The sequence below is a fragment of the Drosophila willistoni genome, chromosome 3R, assembly GCF_018902025.1.
Source record: "Drosophila willistoni isolate 14030-0811.24 chromosome 3R, UCI_dwil_1.1, whole genome shotgun sequence".
NCBI classification, from domain to species: domain Eukaryota; kingdom Metazoa; phylum Arthropoda; class Insecta; order Diptera; family Drosophilidae; genus Drosophila; species Drosophila willistoni.
The window spans coordinates 24,693,259-24,716,866 of record NC_061086.1 but is presented as its reverse complement, the minus strand read 5'-3'; the positions used below and the strand labels follow the sequence as shown (position 1 = coordinate 24,716,866).

Below are 23,608 nucleotides of genomic sequence, written 5' to 3'. Positions count from 1 at the left end.
TTGTGTGTGTTTGCGTACAGCCTCGAGTATACATAAATATTTCTATTAGGTTAATAGATATTCGATTATAGACATATATATGATGTATGTAAATAGGCTTAGCCTAATTGTTTACAACATTCAAAACTTACAGCTCTTCGATGATATTGGAAAGTTATATTCAATTTATACATACATATATAATACATAGATTTATGTATACAATATCAAAGCAAATCAAAATTTATTAAACGTTTTCAATATGAGTTTAGTTTAGTTTTTGACAACCGGAAATTCGTTTTGCATATATCTATGTACAAGTTTAGCAATGGAAACCATTCAACAAATCAACATTTCTTAGTGTCCACAACCGCATCAATGTAGTTGCCCTAGTGCTGCCATCACAGCTGTTTGGGCTGCCCTCTCAATGCAGAGTGGCAATCAGAATCGTGCTCGACGGGATTATTGTCCTCATCACAGGAGATGTATTTGATTTTCACACGCTGTCGCTCGCCCACACTATTGTTTATAGAGAGGCAAATTGGCGAACTGTTGTCATTGTCCATCGGCCTCTCCATTATGCACTCGACGGCAGCGCGATTTAATGTTTGCCCTGACGTCGCGGTCTGCTTATCTCTCGATGATGATGTTGGCGGTGCCTGGTGGATTTGTGTCTCCATTGTACTGCGTTTCCATTGACTCTTGGCCTCGGCTATATGGGAAGAAATAGGGGCATGCATTTACTTAATACAACAAGCAGAGTTTTCAATTAGCTGCCACCGTTCGATTTGTATTCGATTTTACTACCCACCTTTTGTGTGCCTTTGGGAACTGTTTCTATTGGTCTGTCTGCTCTTGGGCGAGTCAAATCTGTGTCGAACTAGTCCCATGCAGCAGCAGCAAATGATTCGTTGGAAATACATGCGGAATCTGTTTTCAGAAATAATAACCACATACATATGTATATACTCATCTTCTTTTCGCATAGGGTTCCCTTACCTCTTATTCATCCAGTAATATATAATCGGATTGACCATGGCATTGGACATGGCCAACCAATAGAAACCGAGATACATGTGCTGCACATACTTTGTGGATGCCACATGATTATTGTGATAGGCATAGATGAAAAATAAATGATAGGGCAGCCAGCATATCGCAAATATGGAGACTATCGCTATAAACATTCGAACCACTTTTCTTTTCGATTTCATCGACTCCATCTGACGATCTGTATTCTCTCCAATAGAACGACTCCCCCAGAGCACTCTTCCCATCAAAGTGTAGCAAATGAGCATCACAATCATGGGAATGCCGTAGGTAAGAATCAATATAATCAGATTGTATCTAAGGGTTACAATGACAGCCATTACAATTTTCAAATTTAAGTTTGAGAAATCAAACTTACGCATAATCTGCCATTGAAGTCGGATAGCGACCATCGGGCCACATCATAAAGCAAACAGTGCGCGATTTGCCATTATAGTAACTAAGGTGTGGGAAATAAGAAATTGTTTATGATATTATATTATCTGGCTTTATTTTCGACAACATTAAAATAACTGTTTAAGTGAAAATTAAATACTTTTATGGTTCCCAAAAGCCTATCAAAGCCATCAACACTTTCAACATTTAATTACTTACTACCCCATCAAGTTTCACGCCTGAAAATACCAACAACAAAAAAATAAAAAGAAAGGGCCAGACAGACAGATAGAAGGACAGGCAGACGTCGGGTAAGAGGGGCGACTAACTGACAGAACGAATGTTGTCCTCAAAGTATTTTGGCCACCCCCCTCAAGAACATGACAAATTTATTTTGCCCGCCATCAAATTGAAAACTTAATTTGCCAAATTATGGAAAATTTTATGCCTTATCGCTGGGCAAGCACTTAAAAGGCAGATTGTCTTCATGCCCTCACATCCTTTTATGAATTTTGCCATTCCGTTTTGGTGGCAATTTTCAGGCCATTAACAATAGGGACAATGGAAAATCTGGTAGACAGGTAATAATTTGTCCAACCAGGCCAAAATTCAAAACCCATAAGACCATAAGGATCTTTCTCTGTGGATTGTGGCCAATGTCAGTGGCATAAATTCACAGGAGCAGCAGCAGCAGTAGCAGCATCAGCCGCAACAGCAGCAACGCAATTTGATTTAAATGGAAATTTTCATGCTCCCATCATGCGTACAGAGAGACGATGATGGTTGGATGCGGTTAGTACATACAGCTCTCTATTCAAGCAGATTTCTTTGAAAAGGGTTTTAAGCCCGAATTGGTAATGGTTTGGTTATGGCAGCAAAGTATTGACTTGAAAAATTGATGATAGCTTTGAAAAGATGACCTCAAAAGCAAAAGCAAAAAAAAGAAGCGATTTGAATGCCAATCGACCAACCGAATTTATGATTGAATTTTCTTGAAAAGCAATACGAATTCTTCATTTGCATAATCTGTGGAGCAAGATAATCCGTGTGCATGAATTTTATGCATATATTGGCCAATATTTTTGATCAGTTTACCGATTGATTTTGCGATAAATTTCCAACTATTACAGTTGTTCTTTAAATTTTTAATCTCATATATTTTTATGTTTTATTCAATTGTATCTAGGTATGGTTGCCCCTCCCCTCCATCCATATGGCAAAGAAATCTAATTTCTATAAAATAAAATTTGACAACTTTTTGGCCAACGCCAGAGTTGCTTGTTGCCCTGCCCCTTGTCGGTCCTGTTGGTCCTCTAGTTGTGCCACCTTCTCTCTTTTTCTTATTTTGATTTATGAACTAAACATTTTTATTATGTCTGAAGTCTGTTGCCTAGGGAGACCTTTTATCCTCAAGTAGACGCGCGCTCAGTCTAAAGTCTAAATAAAAAATGCTTCAATTCTATTAAATGAGACTTGAAGTTCCATCCCTATGTTCCTACCTCCCTCCTTAGTTTCACATTGAAAGATGAAGTGCTGGAGAGAAAGTTGCCAAATTTGCGTAAAATTCAAATGAAGGCGTGTCAGTGGGAGCAATTCAGTATGATTTAGATGGATATACATAAATAGATGTGCAAATATATATATGACGGTATGTATTTACCTTACATCTACATAGGTCTGTGAGTATGTGTGAGCAACATTTAATCGATAAAAAAACAGCGTGAGCTAAACTTAAGCTGAAGGCTTACCAAAAAGTTGTTTATAAAACAAAGACACAAAAGCGAAAGCAGAAGCTTTCCAACTTTTGGGCCAAATTTCTTATTCACCTTGATGTTGTTGAAATTATATCCACTTACTGTTTGGTCATGATGCTGGAGTAGAGCAAGCACGGAGCGGACAGGACACAGCTGAGTGCCCAGATCAGTACCAGGATGATGCGCACTTTCCGTCTAGATGTGCGCCGCTTGAGCGGATGCACAATGGCGATGTATCTGCAAAGATGGCAACGGATGCAGAAGCGGATGATGTGAAATTGCCAGCTGTGATTGAGCTTGCGTTTAGGATTAGTCGGACAATGGCTTACCTATCAAAACTGATGGCCACCAGAGTGAAAACCGATGTTGAGACTGTTACATTGGCCACAAAATTATTGATGGTGCAATAAATCGAACCGAATGGCCAATCTGAATTCACCATGAATATAAAGTTGAAGACACAATTCAGCGAGGACATGAGCAGGTCGGCAATGCTTAGATTTAGCAGGAAGTAATTTGTGACCGTTCTCATGCTGCGATGTCCTGCAGGGAGAAGATGATGGCATAGACGTGATATGGCCAGAGTAAAATTGCCGGATATTAGTTAAAGCATTCCATGATGTAGGCACGCGTTCAGCGTATACGTGATTTTTCTCTCTTTCTCTTTAAACTTTTTATCCATTGTGGGCTTACCTGTAACAATCCAGAGAACAATTCCATTGCCAGCGATGGCCACGAACATCATCAGGCCAAAAACAATCGCCCATATCGTTTTCTGTTCCCATGGCAACTCGTATGGACGCGTTGGTGATGGAAATAGGCATTCAGTAAGAAAGTCTCTGTGAACGAACAACAAAAAAAACAAAATATACAGAAATGCACATAGTCCACACGAAAGCGGCGTAGCTAAAAAACAAATAGTAAACAATATCCCAGAATATACATATTCCACCTTGCGAAGTAGATGGATAGATTGATAGTGTGTGTGCATAGTATTCGCATGTCCAAACGAATGGACTCAATCGAATGGCAAATTCAATTGGCATTCATCTCGGGCAAAACGTTGATAAAAAGCTTTTGTCATGCGAAATAGTGCAATATAACAATTTATTTTTAGCATGTTGCTGACAATAGACCAATTTGTATCACTGAATCGTTTTTAGAGATCAATCAAACTATATTGAAATAGAGCAATCCGACTTCAATTATTTTGAAACAATTGCAAAATGCTCTCTTCCTTTTTCACTTTCTTTCTATTTACAAAGTTTTTGAGAGCACTATCAACTTTATTTCTGCAATTTCTGTGGCCAAACTCAAGTATACGAATTGAAGTCAATAAAAGACAAAAAACTGCATTTGGCAGACTCAATCACTTGGAGTCGAAACGACTTGCTTTAGAATCCTTTTCAACCAACAACAAAAAAATGGAGAAAAACCTAGAAAAAAGCATTTCCAAACACACGCACACACTCAAAAGTTCCATATACCTTTTGGCACTCCATCCTTATACTATTATAGGAAAATCGATAGAGTACAAACTAAGCGAAAAATTCCAAAATCGAGAAAAATCAGAATAAAAGGAAACTTTGCCACAGAGGTGGGAAAATAGCAGAGAGAGAAAAAACCAAAAGAGAAAAAAAAGGAGTAGGAGAAAGTGTATAGTAATTTCATTTGCCTGACATCCGACGTTAAGGTAAACGGAAATGAGCAACAATCGAGAGATACACGAATCTCAATGAATAGCAGCACGGATGATGCTGTCGACTAACTTCCATGGAAAACTGATTAGCATGAAAGGTAAGCATTATCACTAACCATAGAACACATAGATGGGACAAACTCATGATTTTTTGATTGCAAACGCTAGCCTAGTCATGGAACCCCAGAGAACTTCGGGAAAACCCGAACGCTCGTACTCTCAATGAGAGCGTAAAGTGGGGAGAGGGCCAAGCAGCTACGAAAAAATTTCAGTCTAGCACAGACTACAGAACGATGAAGGCAGGCCTATGTCGCTTGTGATTTCGTTCTGTCTATGTATGTGTACACTCGTCGGTACATGCTCAGGCTTCGTAGTGTGTGTGTGACGTGAAGTTGTACAACATCGCATTTCAATAGCTCGCTCGACCAAAATTTGTCATTTTCGACAAAACAGCGGCAATGCGAATAGGATATGCCCCTGTGGAAAGAATATCAAGAAATATTGGCATCTTCCTCGTATGTATCCCGGTGGCTGCGCTGATAGAGTGTTCGCTTGGAAATAGGAAAGTCCCTGGTTCGATTCCCATTTCGGAACCGACCATAAGGTTTTTTTATATTTTTTAATAAAACAAATTTTATATATTCTATAATAAAAAAGTAAATTAAGCAAAAAAAAAAGAAACAAATATGTAAATCAACGAAAACAAAACAAAATTTTAAAATAAAGAAAAACCTTATTTAAGCCAACGATTTTGACTTGGGAATCGAACCATGGACATTCCTATTTCCAAGCGAACACTCTATCAGCACAGCCACCGGGATACATACGAGGAAGATGCCAATATTTCTTGATATTCTTTCCACAGGGGCATATCCTATTCGCATTGCCGCTGTTTTGTCGAAAATGACAAATTTTGGTCGAGCGAGCTATTGAAATGCGATGTTGTACAACTTCACGTCACACACACACTACGAAGCCTGAGCATGTACCGACGAGTGTACACATACATAGACAGAACGAAATCACAAGCGACATAGGCCTGCCTTCATCGTTCTGTAGTCTGTGCTAGACTGAAATTTTTTCGTAGCTGCTTGGCCCTCTCCCCACTTTACGCTCTCATTGAGAGTACGAGCGTTCGGGTTTTCCCGAAGTTCTCTGGGGTTCCATGACTAGGCTAGCGTTTGCAATCAAAAAATCATGAGTTTGTCCCATCTATGTGTTCTATGGTTAGTGGCATTATGCTAATCAAGGGAAGCCCTAGGACTCCTCACTACATAGTCACCCAGTCAGTTGATGGTTAGACCACATTATCTAATGCTAATTAATTTGTGGAACGACGTCATTTTGATGTCTGTACCTTCACATGGCTGAGCCGATTAACAAGTGGAGCCCTATTAATTAAACAAAATGTAGAAGAATCAAGTCTTTTAGAAGGTTCAGGAGCTGAATGCTCAGAGTCTTGTTCCCATCTGCAATTTCATGCTATTCGTTCATTTAGCATTTCCATTTTGTCTGGCTTTATCCAGTTTATATTTACCATCGCCTGTTTAAAATGCAACAGACACATTTCCAAGGAAATTCAATAATGAAATTGTTAACATGCCTTTTTGCTCTGCCAAAACTTTACATATACAACCCTACATACTGACACTCTTTCTCTGAACTTTTCTGTTTTTTCGATTGTGGCTGCTGTTCGGTTGAATTGATTGATTCTTTGATTGATTGCGGTTATTGTCTGGCCAATGACATTACGGATGCTTACTGGATGCTTGTTGCTCAAAATGACTCTCATAATTAAATTTTAATTATCGACAAGGAGAAAAACAATGGCAAATAATAAATACATAGCTTTATATTACATACTTTTTTTAACTTGTTGCAGACGGGTTTGATTCGATTTCACTTGATTTCATTGGTTGGGTTGATTTAATTACGGGCAAATTATTCAATTGCCAAAAACTAAAACATTCTATAGGTTTTTGACCTAACCAAATTACAGAAATAAAATCAAAGTGAACATCTCTAAGGCAAACACACAAAAATAGAATAGAAAGAGAAAAAATTCCAGCTTGCCGAATAGGTATTCATGTGCCAGGAGCTACGTTGTTGAGTGCCAATCGATTCAGTCCATCTACCTGAGCCATAGATGGAATGTCTGCTATTTCCATGCATTAATGGCATTTATGTTGGCAAGGACAATTCTTTAGACTGCAAAAGGCCACATTGCAAGTTTGATTCGTCAGAATCAGTCTTTAATCTGTTGACTACTGACTTTGGTATTTTACTTCAAGCTATTGTGAGGAACATTATAATTAACTATAATATCCCACACAACAAGCCAGCAACAACACAATCAAGCGGTGCAAAGGATGCACCAGATACAAGATACAGCCAAACCAAACGTACGATATACGACCGAACCCGCTGCTGATGGATCGAACCGATTCAGTATAAGTAGCATACGATCAAACGTGGCCAGTCGAACCACACGCAACCGCCGGTGATTTCGTACAAGCGGGAAGATGCGTGGGAAGCATAATGCAAGAAACCGATATACACACACATGCGATGGGCAACCAAGTCCAACATGGCTCGATCCCATGATTTCGATCGAACCACATGCGACCGCTGGCAATTTCGTACAAGCGGGAAGATGCGTGGGGGGCATGCATGCATTATATGAAACGATAATGGTTTGTGGATTGCATAGGGGAATATACGAACCGAAGGGGGAGGGATGAACGATAGGGAAGCCCTCTATCTGATAGATACGATATACGTATGAAAGTGCATTGCAGGGGAAATTAAACGAGTGCACACAGCACGCGTGCATCGCGACCCATAGCATTTTTTTAGCCTAGCCATTCTTTGAATATTGCCGGTAAGCAGAATTCGCCGGAAGAGGCGACCCACTTCTGACACGATCCCAACGCCGCACTTTTTAGCCTAGCCATTCTTTGAATATTGCCGGTAAGCAGAATTCGCCGGAAGAGGCGACCCACTTCTGACACGATCCCAACGCCGCTGCCAACAGCACAACGCCGCAGCCAGCGCCCTATGGGCATCTCGGGATATATTTAAGGGACCACGCTCGACAGAGCCGGCAGTCTTAGTTTAGAAGGCAGTCTTAGTTTAGACGTGGAACTAATTGACTCAAGTCTACAAGTCATGATCAATCAAGGGAGTTTTTAAGGCCTTACGAGTAACCTTAAAAGCTCAGACTAGTGAAACAAACAAGTGAAAGGATCAAGAAAAGTCAGAATAATTTGGGACGGCCTTACGAGTAACCTCTCAAATTATCCTGTAACCAGGAAGTCCTTGGAATAGGAGTAAGACACCGTGTTTATGCAAGAATCGAGTAAGGTCAAACTGCTCCAGGACAATTCCCAGCATATTGGAAGGTACAAGGATATATCCTGTTACCGAAATTCCAGGAAAGAGGTCGGGACTCCTCTAAAAGAAACTTGTCATATCCAACCAAGCCCATAAACAATCGTAAATAAACATACCACCAAAACAAATCAATAAACAAACCTGTTCTAATTTCACCGGGGCACAAAATAAATTTTGTTGTGCCGAACCTAGCCCAAGAGATAATTGTAAATATCCCGAAGGACGAAAAAGGATCGTTACAACTGGCGCCCAACGTGCTATACTGATGAAATTTTAAACAAGACAAAAGTTTGAAAATTGAAAAGAAAACATCAAAATGGGGAAAGGATGGATGTACCACATGAAGAAGGAGGATCTGGTACAAACAGGCCAAAGGATCGGAGTCAACATGAACGGCACGGTAGAGGAGATGAGAAAACAACTCGGCGAATGGATAGACAACCACGAGTCTGATCCAGAGTGGGGAGAGGAGATAAGAAGATTAGAACTCAAGTTCACAAAAATGTCCAAGCAAAAACCAGAAACAAGCGCAGCACAGTCAGGCGAGAATGGTGAGAACAAGGAGGCCGAGGAGTTCAAAAAAATAAATATCGCTACGCTAGCGATTCCTCCATTTGCACCACCAAGATGGGGAAGCGAAGGAGCATTAGACGGCACCGACACAAAGAGGGACTTAAGGAGACAAACGATAGACCCCAAGAACGCGGCACCGCACACAACAAACAGGACCACCGAATACGCCAAGGTGGCAAAACAAGTGAGGGAGTGGACTTTCAGATTCGATGGCAATTCCAGACCGCTAGAATTTATAGAACAAATCGAGTGGTCAGCAGACATGTATGGCATCGAGCTGGACATGATCCCAAGAGCAATGCCAGAACTACTGAAAGACAAAGCACTCAAATGGTACCTCGCAAACAATAAGCAGTGGCGATCGTGGAAGGAATTCGTTGAGGGCTTCAAGAAATACTTCCTGCCAAGAGGATTCTTCAACAAATTGGCTGATCAAGTGAAAAATCGCAAACAAAACAGAAACGAGTATTTCAAGGACTATATGGTCGACATGCAAACAATGATGAGACCCCTTAAAATACCAGAGTACGAGCAATTGGAGGTTATATTAGAAAATTGCACTCCAGATTTGAGGATATTCGTGCGGCCGCACAGAGTCAGAAACCTAGATGAGCTGATGCAGTTGGCGGAAGAACATGAGATGCTTGAACAAGAACGATCAGATTTCCATCGCCCAAACAATGCTCAAAGAACAAACAACAACCAATCAAGCCATAGAGGAGGAAATTACGGGCCACCAGTCACACAGTGCCGAAGATGCCAAAACAACAGCATGGAGAACAATTTAAGACCAACCCAAGAAAATAAAAACATCCAAGAGGGAAGAGTCTTGAACCCAAACCAGGCATGCCGCAGATGCGGGGGAGCCGGACACTGGGCAAGGGAGTGCAACAATCAGAGACTCAATTTCTGTTGGCAGTGTGGAAGGATTGGGAAAAGAACAAAAGAGTGTTGTTGGAGTTCGGGAAACGAAAGGCGGTTCCAGCCTATCAGGGGCGAGCAGGGACCCAGCCAACAAGCTCCTCACCACTAATAGGCCAACTAATAGAGGAAGAGGATCAATTGTCAGCAATTATCGAAGTAGCAGGAGTCCAGATAAAAGCGACAATTGACTCCGGAGCCACGAGCAGTTTTATCAGCAAGCAAATGTTGGAAACGGTGGAAAAGAAAGGAGACCGAGAGACCACGAACAAGCAAGTATACATGGCGGACGGGAAGGTGAGAGACATCAACGAGCAATGGACAGGATACGTTCGATTCGGAAACAAAGAAATGAACATAACATTTCTCATCATGCCAGACGGAATGGATGCTATAATCTTAGGATGGAATTTCTTAAGGCTGATGAATACCGAAATAGCATGCGGAGGCCACAGGATAAAAATTCCAACGGTGAAGAGGATGCAGGACAGGATGACCGAACGCATATCGATCGTGGTGACACAGAAGGAAGAGCAAACAGAAATACAAAGGTTTCTAGAACACGAACTGATGGAATTGGAGAAAATCAAGGGATCATCAAAAGTAGGGATACACAGGATCACAATGAAGGATGATATACCAATAAAACAAAGGTATTACCCAAAAAATCCAAAAATACAGGGAGAAATCAACACAAAGGTCGATGAACTGTTGACAATGGGATGCATCGAACCATCACAAAGCCCATATAGCTCACCCATAGTGATGGTGAAAAAGAAGCAGACGGGCAAATGGAGATTATGCGTAGATTTTAGACAGATTAACGCAAAATCTATAAAAGATGCCTACCCAATGCCCCGCATCGATTACATCTTAAACCAACTACGTGAAGCGAAATTTATAAGCAGCCTAGACCTGAAGGACGGCTATTGGCAAATTCCGTTGGAAGAAAACAGCAGGCCAATGACAGCATTCACAGTCCCAGGGAAAGGTTTATTCCAATGGAAAGTGATGCCATTCGGGTTACACTCCGCATCAGCAACGTTCCAACGGGCTCTGGACCAAGTCATTGGCCCAGAAATGATACCAAACGCGTTCGCCTACCAAGATGACATAGTAGTAGTAAGCAAAACAATCAAAGAACACATGGACCACCTGCAAGAAGTGTTCAGGAGATTGAAAGAAGCAAACTTAAGAATAAATGCTGAAAAGTGCCAATTCTTTAGACAAGAGCTAAAGTTTCTAGGCCACTTGGTAACAGAAAACGGTATTGCAACGGACCCAGACAAGGTGGCAGCAATAGCTCAATTGAAGCCGCCCACGTGCACAAAAGAATTACGGCAATATCTAGGAGTGGCTTCGTGGTACAGACGATTCGTACCAAATTTTGCTATGATAACACACCCGTTAAACGCACTGCTCAAGAAAAAAACCAAATGGCATTGGAGTGAAGAGCATCAGGCAGCATTCGAATCGGTGAAGGAAAAACTCACGAGTGACTCAGTATTGGCATGCCCAGACTTCACAAAAATGTTCGTACTCCAGACAGATGCAAGCAACATAGGATTAGGGGCCATACTAGTACAAAACACCGAGGAGGGCGAAAGAGTGGTTTCATATCTGTCGAGAGAGTTGAATCAAGCGGAGAAGAACTATTCGGCAACAGAAAAGGAATGCCTAGCAATAGTGTGGGCAGTACGCAAGCTGAGACCATATCTCGAGGGATACCGATTTAAGGTGGTGACAGACCACATGGCGTTGAAGTGGTTGAATAGTATAGAGAGCCCCACGGGCCGCATAGCTCGATGGGCACTGGAATTACAACAATACGATTTCGAAATAGCATATCGAAAGGGTAAATTAAACATTGTCGCCGATGCACTATCAAGACAACCGATGGAAGGGTGCAAAAGAATAGTAGACAATGGCGCCCGATTACGACAAGCAAACAAAGAATGTGAGTGGATCCAAAATATAATAAAGAAAATACAACAACAACCACAGAAATATCCAGATTACATGGTAGAAAACAGCCAGGTGTACAGGAATATTCCGCATAGAGCAGGCCAAGAAGAAGTAATATCATGGAAATTGTGTGTGCCCAAGACACTACGGAACCAAGTGATGGAAGAAAACCACACTTCCATAACGGCAGGGCATACAGGAAACAGGCGAACGATTGCTAGAACTGCGTCAAGATATTATTGGCCAGGAATGCAACGAGATATCAAAAAATTCGTGGGAAAGTGTACAACGTGTCAACAATACAAACCCAACCAACAGCAAGCAGCAGGGAAAATGCTGACGCAAATACCGGATGAACCATGGGCCACCGTTTGCGCTGATTTCGTCGGACCCTTACCACGGTCGAAACATGGAAACTCAATGTTACTAGTAATCATTGACCGATTTTCAAAATGGACAGAACTGATACCCATGCGAAAGGCAACTGCGGAGAATCTAATCAAGGCCTTTAGGGAAAGGATTCTGTCGAGATTTGGAGTTCCTAAAGTGGTAATAACGGACAATGGGGTCCAATTCACTAGCAGAACGTTTAAGAAAATGCTAGAGGAATGGGGATGCCAACACCAATTAACAGCACCATACACACCACAAGAAAACCCAACCGAAAGGGCAAACAGAACAGTGAAAACAATGATTGCTCAGTTTACCGGTGAAAATCAACGGAATTGGGATGAGAGCTGGCCGGAAATAACACTGGCTGTAAATACTAGTCAATCAGAGTCAACTGGATTTACGCCAGCATATGTGATACAAGGACGTGAACCTAGAATGCCAGGCGCGATATACGATAGTGTCACGACAGGCACAGGAAAGCAAAGCGTACCACCAGAGTCGAAGGCAAAACAAGTGCAAGAGCTGTTCGAGCTAATAAGACGTAATCTGGAGACGGCGGCACAAGATCAGGCACGTCACTATAACCTAAGGAGGAGAGAGTGGAGACCAACAATTGGAACCACAGTATGGGCAAAAGAACACCATCTCTCGAATGCGGCCGAAGGATTTGCAGCAAAATTGGCACCAAGATTTGGAGGCCCATATGAAGTGACTGGTTTTTTGTCTCCAGTTATATGTAAATTACGGCACAAAGAAACAGGAAAAACCAGGCAAGCACACATCAGCCAGATGAAACAACAAATATGCGAACAAACAGATGGCAAGAAACTAGATGAACAATGAGTAAGGACGACTCTGATGACATGGCAGCGAGAAAGCAATACACATACAGAAAACAAACACAAGGTACAAGGGACAGGGGAGGGCAAATCACTCCCGAAGAAGGGGGGGAGTGTGAGGAACATTATAATTAACTATAATATCCCACACAACAAGCCAGCAACAACACAATCAAGCGGTGCAAAGGATGCACCAGATACAAGATACAGCCAAACCAAACGTACGATATACGACCGAACCCGCTGCTGATGGATCGAACCGATTCAGTATAAGTAGCATACGATCAAACGTGGCCAGTCGAACCACACGCAACCGCCGGTGATTTCGTACAAGCGGGAAGATGCGTGGGAAGCATAATGCAAGAAACCGATATACACACACATGCGATGGGCAACCAAGTCCAACATGGCTCGATCCCATGATTTCGATCGAACCACATGCGACCGCTGGCAATTTCGTACAAGCGGGAAGATGCGTGGGGGGCATGCATGCATTATATGAAACGATAATGGTTTGTGGATTGCATAGGGGAATATACGAACCGAAGGGGGAGGGATGAACGATAGGGAAGCCCTCTATCTGATAGATACGATATACGTATGAAAGTGCATTGCAGGGGAAATTAAACGAGTGCACACAGCACGCGTGCATCGCGACCCATAGCATTTTTTTAGCCTAGCCATTCTTTGAATATTGCCGGTAAGCAGAATTCGCCGGAAGAGGCGACCCACTTCTGACACGATCCCAACGCCGCACTTTTTAGCCTAGCCATTCTTTGAATATTGCCGGTAAGCAGAATTCGCCGGAAGAGGCGACCCACTTCTGACACGATCCCAACGCCGCTGCCAACAGCACAACGCCGCAGCCAGCGCCCTATGGGCATCTCGGGATATATTTAAGGGACCACGCTCGACAGAGCCGGCAGTCTTAGTTTAGAAGGCAGTCTTAGTTTAGACGTGGAACTAATTGACTCAAGTCTACAAGTCATGATCAATCAAGGGAGTTTTTAAGGCCTTACGAGTAACCTTAAAAGCTCAGACTAGTGAAACAAACAAGTGAAAGGATCAAGAAAAGTCAGAATAATTTGGGACGGCCTTACGAGTAACCTCTCAAATTATCCTGTAACCAGGAAGTCCTTGGAATAGGAGTAAGACACCGTGTTTATGCAAGAATCGAGTAAGGTCAAACTGCTCCAGGACAATTCCCAGCATATTGGAAGGTACAAGGATATATCCTGTTACCGAAATTCCAGGAAAGAGGTCGGGACTCCTCTAAAAGAAACTTGTCATATCCAACCAAGCCCATAAACAATCGTAAATAAACATACCACCAAAACAAATCAATAAACAAACCTGTTCTAATTTCACCGGGGCACAAAATAAATTTTGTTGTGCCGAACCTAGCCCAAGAGATAATTGTAAATATCCCGAAGGACGAAAAAGGATCGTTACACTATTTGAAAGGGTATGCAAGCTTCGACAATGTAAGTTTTAGGTATATTTTCGCGTTAATTTTGTTGTTTTGTTTGAGACTCTTGAAATATCTCAATTACATTCTTGTTATTTGTTTACGATTGGACTATTCATTTCACATTTAATTAGATATTTAACAATGTGTACTCGTAGCATCAACCTACACATATACACAGACAAACCCATGCACACACACACACACACGCACACACAAACTCTGAACACATAATTAACTCAATTAGTTTAGACTTGATGTATCGATTTGTTAAGAGCAAAGTTTGCCTATAACAATAGAATGCAATCAGCGTTAAACTTGCGCCATTTTATCCATTTCAGTACATATGTTCAGTTTTTACGGTTCGTTGGTAGACACAATAATCATTCGGTGTTAATTACATTGCCAACAGGCAACTAAAACAAAAAACTTATTTAAATTATTGTCTAACTAATATAGAATGAACAAAATATATGAATATTTAGGCTAACCGAATTTAATATACACTTGGCATTTGTTGTTAAAGTCCTTGGAAAGAGAGTGTAAAGTATTTTAATTATTTGCATGGCCCAGACGATTAATTTATATTTCAGGATGTAAGTCATTATATTCAGTTTGTTATACATAGCTGACGGCAATGGCCATAAGCCAGAACATGCAATAAAAATGCGAATTCTGGTAGCCAATTATCATATTGTTTTAATTTTTGTGCATTATGGTTATGTAAATTATTGCAAGCATTATGTCCTCATTTTGGCTTCGTTGTGTTAATGCAAATAAACACCAGAAAGCCAGGCTATTTCCATCCACATTTCAATTTAAATACTCTGCACTCGAGTTTTACGAAATTAAACTGACATTTAAAAACGGCTCTTTTCATATATTTAATCAATTAGTTAGAAGTGATCTACTTAGGCAAACTGCTTATTTGTTCCTTTCTAAAGATTCATATATTTATTTTACAACTTTTTAAGATGCTTTATTATATAAAAGCGTATTATTAGAGTTTGAATTGGCTTGATGTTAAATTTTCACATATACGATTTAAGCGGAAACGGAAATCTGTATGCATACATTATCTACTGCCAATGCAAAAAAGTATTGCCTTCTTTTTAGGGCAACTTAAATGTGAGCTGGTGGTGGCCCCAAAAAGGCGCGGAACAAAAGCCAAAAACTTTCTATTATGATAATTGGGCACTGATTTCTCATAAACTTTGCCGTACAAACAAAATGTTCTTTGGAAAATTTATGGCTGGCTTAAATGCAACTGACAAATTCAAAAGAAACGATCAAAAACAAAAAACTTTGTTTCTCTCTGTTTTGCCTTAAGGTCAAAATAAATTTCCACATATTTCACTTGATTAGAGCAATTTTTCTTTACTTAATTAACTTTCGCGTCATTGTAAATAATAATAATAATAACAATAATGGCAGTTCCCGTGTAGAGTCAGTCCTTGACCGGAAGTGTAAAGGAAGTAAAATTCAACTAATTGCTTCCGTTTTGGCCCTTCGTTTGCACATTTTGTTTTCGTCTGGCAAACTTGCTAATGACAGCTAAATTTTGACTCTCTTAAAGCTGAAAGAAACGAAAATTGGCACTTGGTAGAACCAAAACTTGGCAGAGGAAATCAATTTTGCTGTTTATGCAAATTTCAGTAGCTTGCAGAAACTACAAAAAGCGCAAAAGAATCAAAAATAATTTAAGATTCTGAAATTGGCACGCCAAGGAAATGTTTTTCCCACTTTGCGACAAAAAGAAGAGCAAAAGGAACATTGCAAGTCTTCATTGTCTGTACCAGAGATTTTTTACCCTTTCTCGAATTAGTACAAATATGAAACTTACTTGAGAGTATTGTGTTAAATTATCTACTTTGATGGACTTTAGTCTAAGCTAATCAGGAATTTTTTTCTGTATAGAATCATTTTGTATGCCCAAACTTTTAAATAATTTTGTAGTACCCTCTGCAAGAGTATTTATAGAAAGATGCTTTGCATTGGCTTAAAAAAAAAGAGATTGACTTCACTGTTGATTATGCCCTGAAATGGACACTATTTAACTTCGTTTCAACTTTTGTGGCCTAACTTTTTTTTTGACTTTTCTTTGATAACTAAGAAGGAGTTTAAATTGTGTCTCAGCTGGATCTAGGAGCATAAAATTAGCTCCACTCCAACTTGAAATTTGACATCGAGTCGAGTCGTTTATATTGCAACCAACTTTTCACTCTCTGCACAAGGACGTGACGCCATAACTTGACGAACTTTACCATCATGACTTAACCGACTTTTCGCTTGCCAAAGAACAACTCGAAAAGGACTTTCCACCTGCCTTTAAGGGAAATTTCTGCTTACTTTTAGTAAGTCAGCTCACTTTGCTCACTGAGCTGTTAAAGGGAGAATGAATTCCTACCTAAAGGGAATGGCTGGAGAGTGGTTTAAGCGTTGAATTCCGCATAAACCTTGCAATTTTGGTTTGGTGCTCGCATTGGCCATTTACTATTCATGAAATATGCAGTGGAAAATAATAATAAGTGAGCTGAATGTGAAGGCAACAGCTGCAGTTGATTTTAAATGCAACCACCCGCTAAATTGTTGACAATTTTTAAAAGATTCCAAAGGGGTAAGTGAGGAAGATGGAGGAATACATGACAGCTATTAGCAATGTAAATGTTAATGAATTACAATTCGTGCAATAGGCGTGCCATCCTTTTCGGCTTGTAGGAGAAACGAAAACTGTTTAATTGACTAATGAATACCATTTATTTGATTGCCAGCAATTTGTGTCGAGACAAATGTTCAATTTCCTTTAGAAGGGGGATAGCTTTGATTGATGTTTAATAAATGTTGCTTATCCGCGCCACTTGCAATTTGTTTTAATATTTAATAATGTAATTGCCGAGTGACTAAAGGCACCTAGAACACGTAATGGGGATGGCCATGAAAGGGTGAATATCTGATTTGCTTCCATTAAAGTTTGAATTCGTAACCAAAGAGCAGTAAGTAAACTTAAGCAATTATATTTCTTTTTGATAATGAGTGCTGGCATTATACTTTCAAAATAAATAGGGAAATTATTATTAACTCTTTAGAAGTTGATCAAATTTGGATTACTAATATGCCCATGGTCTTTTTTAGAGAGGCGTCGCAAAGCGAATAGAAAGGTCTGTGTTACCCTTAAATCAGGAGGCGTAACATTATTTCAAATCCGCTTATGGTAAGATAATATGCATCGATGCTTGACAAATGGACACTACACTCGAATGTCAAAATCAAAACCACTCATCCAGCATCAGTATTGGCATTGCCATCGGCATCCTCAGCACCATCGTTTGCCCTCATCACACTCAGTGATTGGATCGAAAACAATAGAAATCTCCAGCTTCCCAGGGAAGGAGAAAGGGGTAGAGAGCGTGTTAGAAACCCGGAGGGAAAAAGTTATATTTAAGGCACGTACTATAAATGAGGCTGTTTTCAATTTAGATTTATGAAGCCAGATTGACGTCATTGAGACCATTGTTTCATGGGTAGAGCAATGGTATGCGCGCTCGGAAGTGACAAAGCAGGAAACGGTGGGCATCCAAAGAGGGGACATAAGACCTGGCTGGACAATGCGTAAATGAAAGTTTTCGTGTTTGGGCATGTTCATCCATGGAGTAGTCATTAAATATTCATGTTACTGTCCAAAACCAAACATACAGAAGGGGAGAGAGAGAGAGAAGAGATAAAAAGAGAGAGAAACAACTATCGGTTACATTTGCATTCTTGCTGCAATTATAATTGACCCGAATTTTTATTTGTCCTCCGGTTGGCATTCAACTGGGATTTGTTTTATGGCAGGAGTAGTGTTAATTGAAATATTTGTCATATGCAAATTGTTGGACACTTGTCCCTTTTTTTTTGTGACATTTAATGGTGAGCTCAGCAGTTATAAAATTTGTCTCTTTGCTTCTGTTTTTGCTCCTCTTACACATTCCATTTAAGGCAGCCATTTTGTTTAAGCCCTTCTATTTATATGGGAGCAGAACGTTTCCTTTTCTTTGTCCTCATGGCTAATCCAAACAATTTTTTTTAAGGAATCTTTTCAAAGAAGGCAAGGAGTTACATAAACTTTTACATGGACTTGGTCAAACAAAAAAATTTAGTCTTTTTGGCAACGGAATTGCCAGCTAATGTGACCTTTTGTTAGGGTATCTTTTCCTTTCTTTTACTTCTTATAAATTGTCCACATTCTTATTTTTATGTGATTGGATTTGGAGTCATACCATAAAAATGCCAAAGCCTCCCAATGGACAGCAGCACTAGATGGTGGGTGGGACATCTAATGTTCTCTGCGACCTTTTGGCTTGCGGGTGAGGCATGCGGCTGCCCATCAAAATCAATAAGCGTATGAAAATGCCATAAACATAAAAATCGAAAAAAAAATCGTAGAAGAATGAAGAAACTGTTGGACTTTAAAATTAAAGCTTAGGACCTTTATTACTTATACGCAATGTACGTCAGAAAAAAAGGACGATATTAGTTTCAACATATATACTTGACACAATATTGTAGTATACAAGGGGAATTAAGTGAGTATTGGCATCATAAATAGAGTAGAATATGAGTCTGAATTGATTTGTGGGCGAAAAGCGTAACCAATAATGAGCTTAAGGGCAGCTCCGGTTTACCTTTCACCTGCCTGGAAGTGCCCTATGAATCTGCTACAAAATAAACAAATGGCAATTTGTTCAAACAAATATACACACACGCCCACACACTCTACCTAAAAGCTTAAGGCTTAGAGAGGGGTGGATGGGTTAGTTGTGCTGGTATCCTGGCTGATTGACATTTTTGTTTTGTTGTGTTGGAATTCGTCAAAGTTCTTTTCGTTGGGATTTTCGTTTGAATTTAATTATTTTCTTTTGCTACATATGTAAGTGGTGAATGGGTATGGAGAGAGAGGCTGAGAGGGGTGAGTGGAATGAATTGGTAAGTGAGTGAGCAGGCGGAGAAATGCGTGTGACAGCTGTAAAAGCAATTAGTGAATTTTCCTCTATAGAGCCAAAAGCTTTGCCTGGCTTATTTTTTGGCCTTTGTTTTTGGTATTGTTTCCCCATTCGAAAGAGAATAATTATATGAGAACCAACCAGCCACACACACACACACACACACACACACACACAAACACACATTGAGATGTGTTAATTAGACCTAAAAAAAGGGAAATAATTGATGATGTTGATGATAAACGTTTGAGGTAAGCTAATTGAATGTACAATTATCCAACAGATTTCATAGAAACAATGCGTAAAACTTGAAAACTTTAACAATTTATTCTCTCAATGAAACAAATTCCAGTGAAATGTTTACTACATATCTGTAATGGCCATTACAACTTTTCGGTAATAAATAAAAATTTGCCAACAAATTGACTTTTAAATAAAACTTTTTCTATTGAATTGAACTAAGCACTCATATTAATTTTCGTTACTTTTTTTTAATAGCTTCTAGCAAATAAAATAATTCTATGAATTGTCTATTGATTTGATTTGTTTATGCAAAATTATTAAACATTTTCCCATTTATGTATATACTGAACACACATTTATAAATATCTTTGGCCACACAAAGTGCTTCATCTTTAAGCAGATGGTTCAATTGAACAGAACCAAGAATGAACTTAATATACTCGTTTATTAAACACGCAGCAAATATAAATAAAATATTGCGTGGCCCATAAATTATGGCCATCGAACACACAGAGAACAAGAGCAGAAGTGAAATGAACATACGGAACGAGAGCGAAAGAGAAAGCGATGGCAAGCAGATGAAATGCACTTTCAATTGATGGCGATTAAGCCACACTTAATTCGCTCTATCTACTGTAATTATTCAGCCTTGATGTCTGTTTATATAATATACGTATGTCTATAAGTATGTATGTGTGTGGGTGTTTCTGTTTATCCCCACCACAAACTGAAATTAATGGCCGTGCTTTTAAAGCGCCACATTATTGCATAATAAGTCAAAAGTTTTCATTATGTTAACTACTTAACGGGCAGACAAACTAATGAAAATATATGGAGGCGTAAAAGTTGGCGCTACAAAATATCTGCTTAAAAATATTTACTTTCCAAATATCTTTTTTTTTTTTTGCCTGTACGTATGTATATCAATGGACGACTCCGTAATCTGCTCTGTGGTTGGTTAATTTAGTCATTAATTTGTTATCCATTCGTATTTAAATTGCTTCTACAAATTTCGTTGTTTTTGTGATGGTTTTTGTGGATATTGGCCTTGAGGTTTTGGTTTTTGGTATGGCTTTCGCCCAAATTGAATGTTAAATTGGTTTTTCAATTTGATTGAGGAGTGGGCTATGGCAAATGGTAGATGCTTGATAGAAATGAGCTTAGTAATTTGTAAGATAAATAGATAAAGGAAATTTGTGGAATGAGCCTAACTTCTGATGTTTTGGTGTTCATTTTAATGGGAATTAAAGAAAAACAATTCCCTGGATAATCAATTTAAGCTAACGATTTTTGAAGATTAAGGATGTTTATCTAAATCTGTATAAATAAGATGTTAAACAAAATATATAGCATACATTCTGGGATGAAGGAATTTATTGAAAATTGAATTTCTAATTCAATAACTTTACACTTTTTGTGAATCGGAGCACGTAAAATTTGCTTTGCTTCTGGGAAAATTCGCAGTGCCTTTACAGTTCCCTACAATTTATTTCTATTCGAGGAAATTTCAACTTTTCCTACCCGATAATAGCCATCATCATCATCATCATCATCATCATAGCTATGGCGGAACAACTTTACTTTACACTTTTCGCAAATTATCAGTTAGTAGTGTTAACTAAGGAGACTACCACGAATCGCATTTAATTCGTGTCATCTAGTTTGCGTAAGTAAGTTTCGCAAGACACTCGTTATCGTCTCCGTGCTTCCGCGAAATTGCAATTGTAATTTAAATCAAGCAATATGAGGCACAAGTGGAACTGTTAAAGGGAAACTTACTTGGCCTCGTTGATGCTATCCAGATTATCGCGATTTTCTATGATGCCCGATAAAAGACTGACCACCTCGGTGCGGTTGAGGCTATTCAATAGCGATGTGTTCACAATGCTGTTCAATTCGAAGCGTCGAACGGCGAGAATGGTGCAGTTGACCAACAGCTCGGTGTCCACAATTTCCGACATGTTGTTGTTGCAGCAAACACACTAGGCGAGAAGTAAAGATGGTACCAGGACCTGGATTTGTGTGCTGTGGTATATGGCGGAGAGATGAAGTGGTTATATGTAGTTGTAGATGGGGTCAGTTGCAGTTGCGTAACGTAACAAACGCTGGTACAATGCAAATGTGGTGATTGCGGAGCCAAGTTATTTTCAGTTCAGTTTAATACGCTTCCACCATGGTACAAGTTGTGGTGGATGGCCAGCAACGTGGGCCACGTTGGGCACATGCCATGGCAGGAGATCTGTGCCCATGGATGCCAATTTGCATGCTTTAATTACCACTACCCGCACATCGCACCACACACAAACACAGCAAAAGTATCTTAACAATCTCGACTTTCTTCACTTGACTTCTTTTCACTGAAACGGTAGTCTTGTTGGCCCCTTGAATGGGTATTTACACGCACGTTTCCTTGGCTTTTAATAACATCGAAGGCGGGTTGCATTCAAAGAAGTGTCAAGGACACGTTGCTGTTGCACTAACGGAACGAACATGGAGCATGAAGTTGGCGCCATTGAGTCATAAAATTGTCACTAGTTATTAGCGAATCATTTGCATTGTTATTATTTAATTACAATATTGCGTATACGCACAGTTGCAGTGCCTTCGGTACGAGGTCATCAGGCGTAGACCAAATTGAATTCGTTAAATTGCAAATGCGGTTTCAGTAATTTGAAATTACACTAATTGCATATTTATTATTAAATTAGGCGTTTTAGACAAATTACTTTTGTTTTGTTTTTACCAATGATCAAACGATATTAATTAATTTTTAGATAAACACTTTAAAAGTATTCGATTATATTTGTACAATTAATTGGTTGATGGTTTTTATATGCGAAATAATTATAATTTTAATAAAATTGGTTTGTCACAATATTGTTTCACTAGCATCAATTTTTATGAACTATTTTTTTGAAATTCGCTTTTCAAGTTTCGCTTTACTTGATGACATTTTAAGGAATATTTGGTTTTACCTGAAAATATTCATTTCAATAATAAGCAATTTTTTCCATAGTTGCTTCTCAAGGGAACTTTATGACTTCCCCTTTATTTGGGCTAGTCAAAAAAATTGCAAAACGAATATTCTTTTTTTTTTAAAGGCTTCTCGAAATTTGCTTTACACACACAAAAAGAAGAACAGCAAGAAAAGCACTCAACAGCAGGACACTCTTAAACACACACACACACACACTTCCCGCAGCGACACACAGGGACTCAGAGTTACAAAGAACGCGCGAGCGCTTCGTCTCGAATGTTGTAAATGCCGCCGATGACTGTGCGAGACTACAATGTCTGCAGTTTGCCGCCTTTGTCGCTAATGCCACATAGCCATGAGCAAGTCAACATCAACACTCATACAATGACACGAACACTCACACACCCACGAACCACACACAGACACGCCAGTCAAGGCAACATTTGGCAACATATACTAGCCATAAGCACTTACACAACCTGTTGAGAGAAAAGACAGCAACATGTTGCTGCCAATAGAATTTATAGCAACATCTGCATACAATAGACAACGTAAAGTAAGCAGAAAGAAAGAGAGAGAGAGGAATTTACACCATTTTAAAGTGGCGAATTTGCCAGAAGCACTTTTAGTTGGTAATTTAACATTGCCATATTAGGAAGTCAATTAAAATGCAACAGGATCTTTACACAAAGCAACCTAAATTTCACACTACTCAAATCCCGATGATATGATAATGGAATGCTATTTATGTAGATATGAAAAGAGTAAGAGCATAGAAATAGAATAGTTTCTCTATTGTAGAAGATACATGTACTAATCAAGGATTAAACTCGCAAGGAGTAAAGTATAAGATTAAATTGAATTGTATCTTTGTCTTCACAGCACAGCAAGACACTTGTCTTATCGAATCTTTGTCCTTACAGCACAGCAAGACACTTGTCTTATCCAATAGTTTTCCGTCAATTAATTTTTAATTGACTTATAAAGATAAATATAT

General features: G+C 39.5%; 1 protein-coding gene across 1 annotated transcript; it reads right to left on the bottom strand.

The window, feature by feature from the left end:
- Positions 1 to 251: 251 nt before the first annotated feature.
- On the bottom strand, positions 252 to 22,355 carry LOC6647650 (tachykinin-like peptides receptor 86C). Its single transcript, XM_002069936.3, has 8 exons — positions 21,414 to 22,355; positions 3,852 to 3,997; positions 3,488 to 3,701; positions 3,261 to 3,395; positions 1,388 to 1,468; positions 979 to 1,326; positions 791 to 909; positions 252 to 691 (listed from the first exon to the last, which is right to left on the bottom strand). The coding sequence occupies exons 1-8, from the start codon at positions 21,593 to 21,595 to the stop codon at positions 381 to 383; spliced, it is 1,536 nt and encodes a 511-aa protein (XP_002069972.1). The 5' UTR covers positions 21,596 to 22,355; the 3' UTR covers positions 252 to 380.
- Positions 22,356 to 23,608: the final 1,253 nt, after the last annotated feature.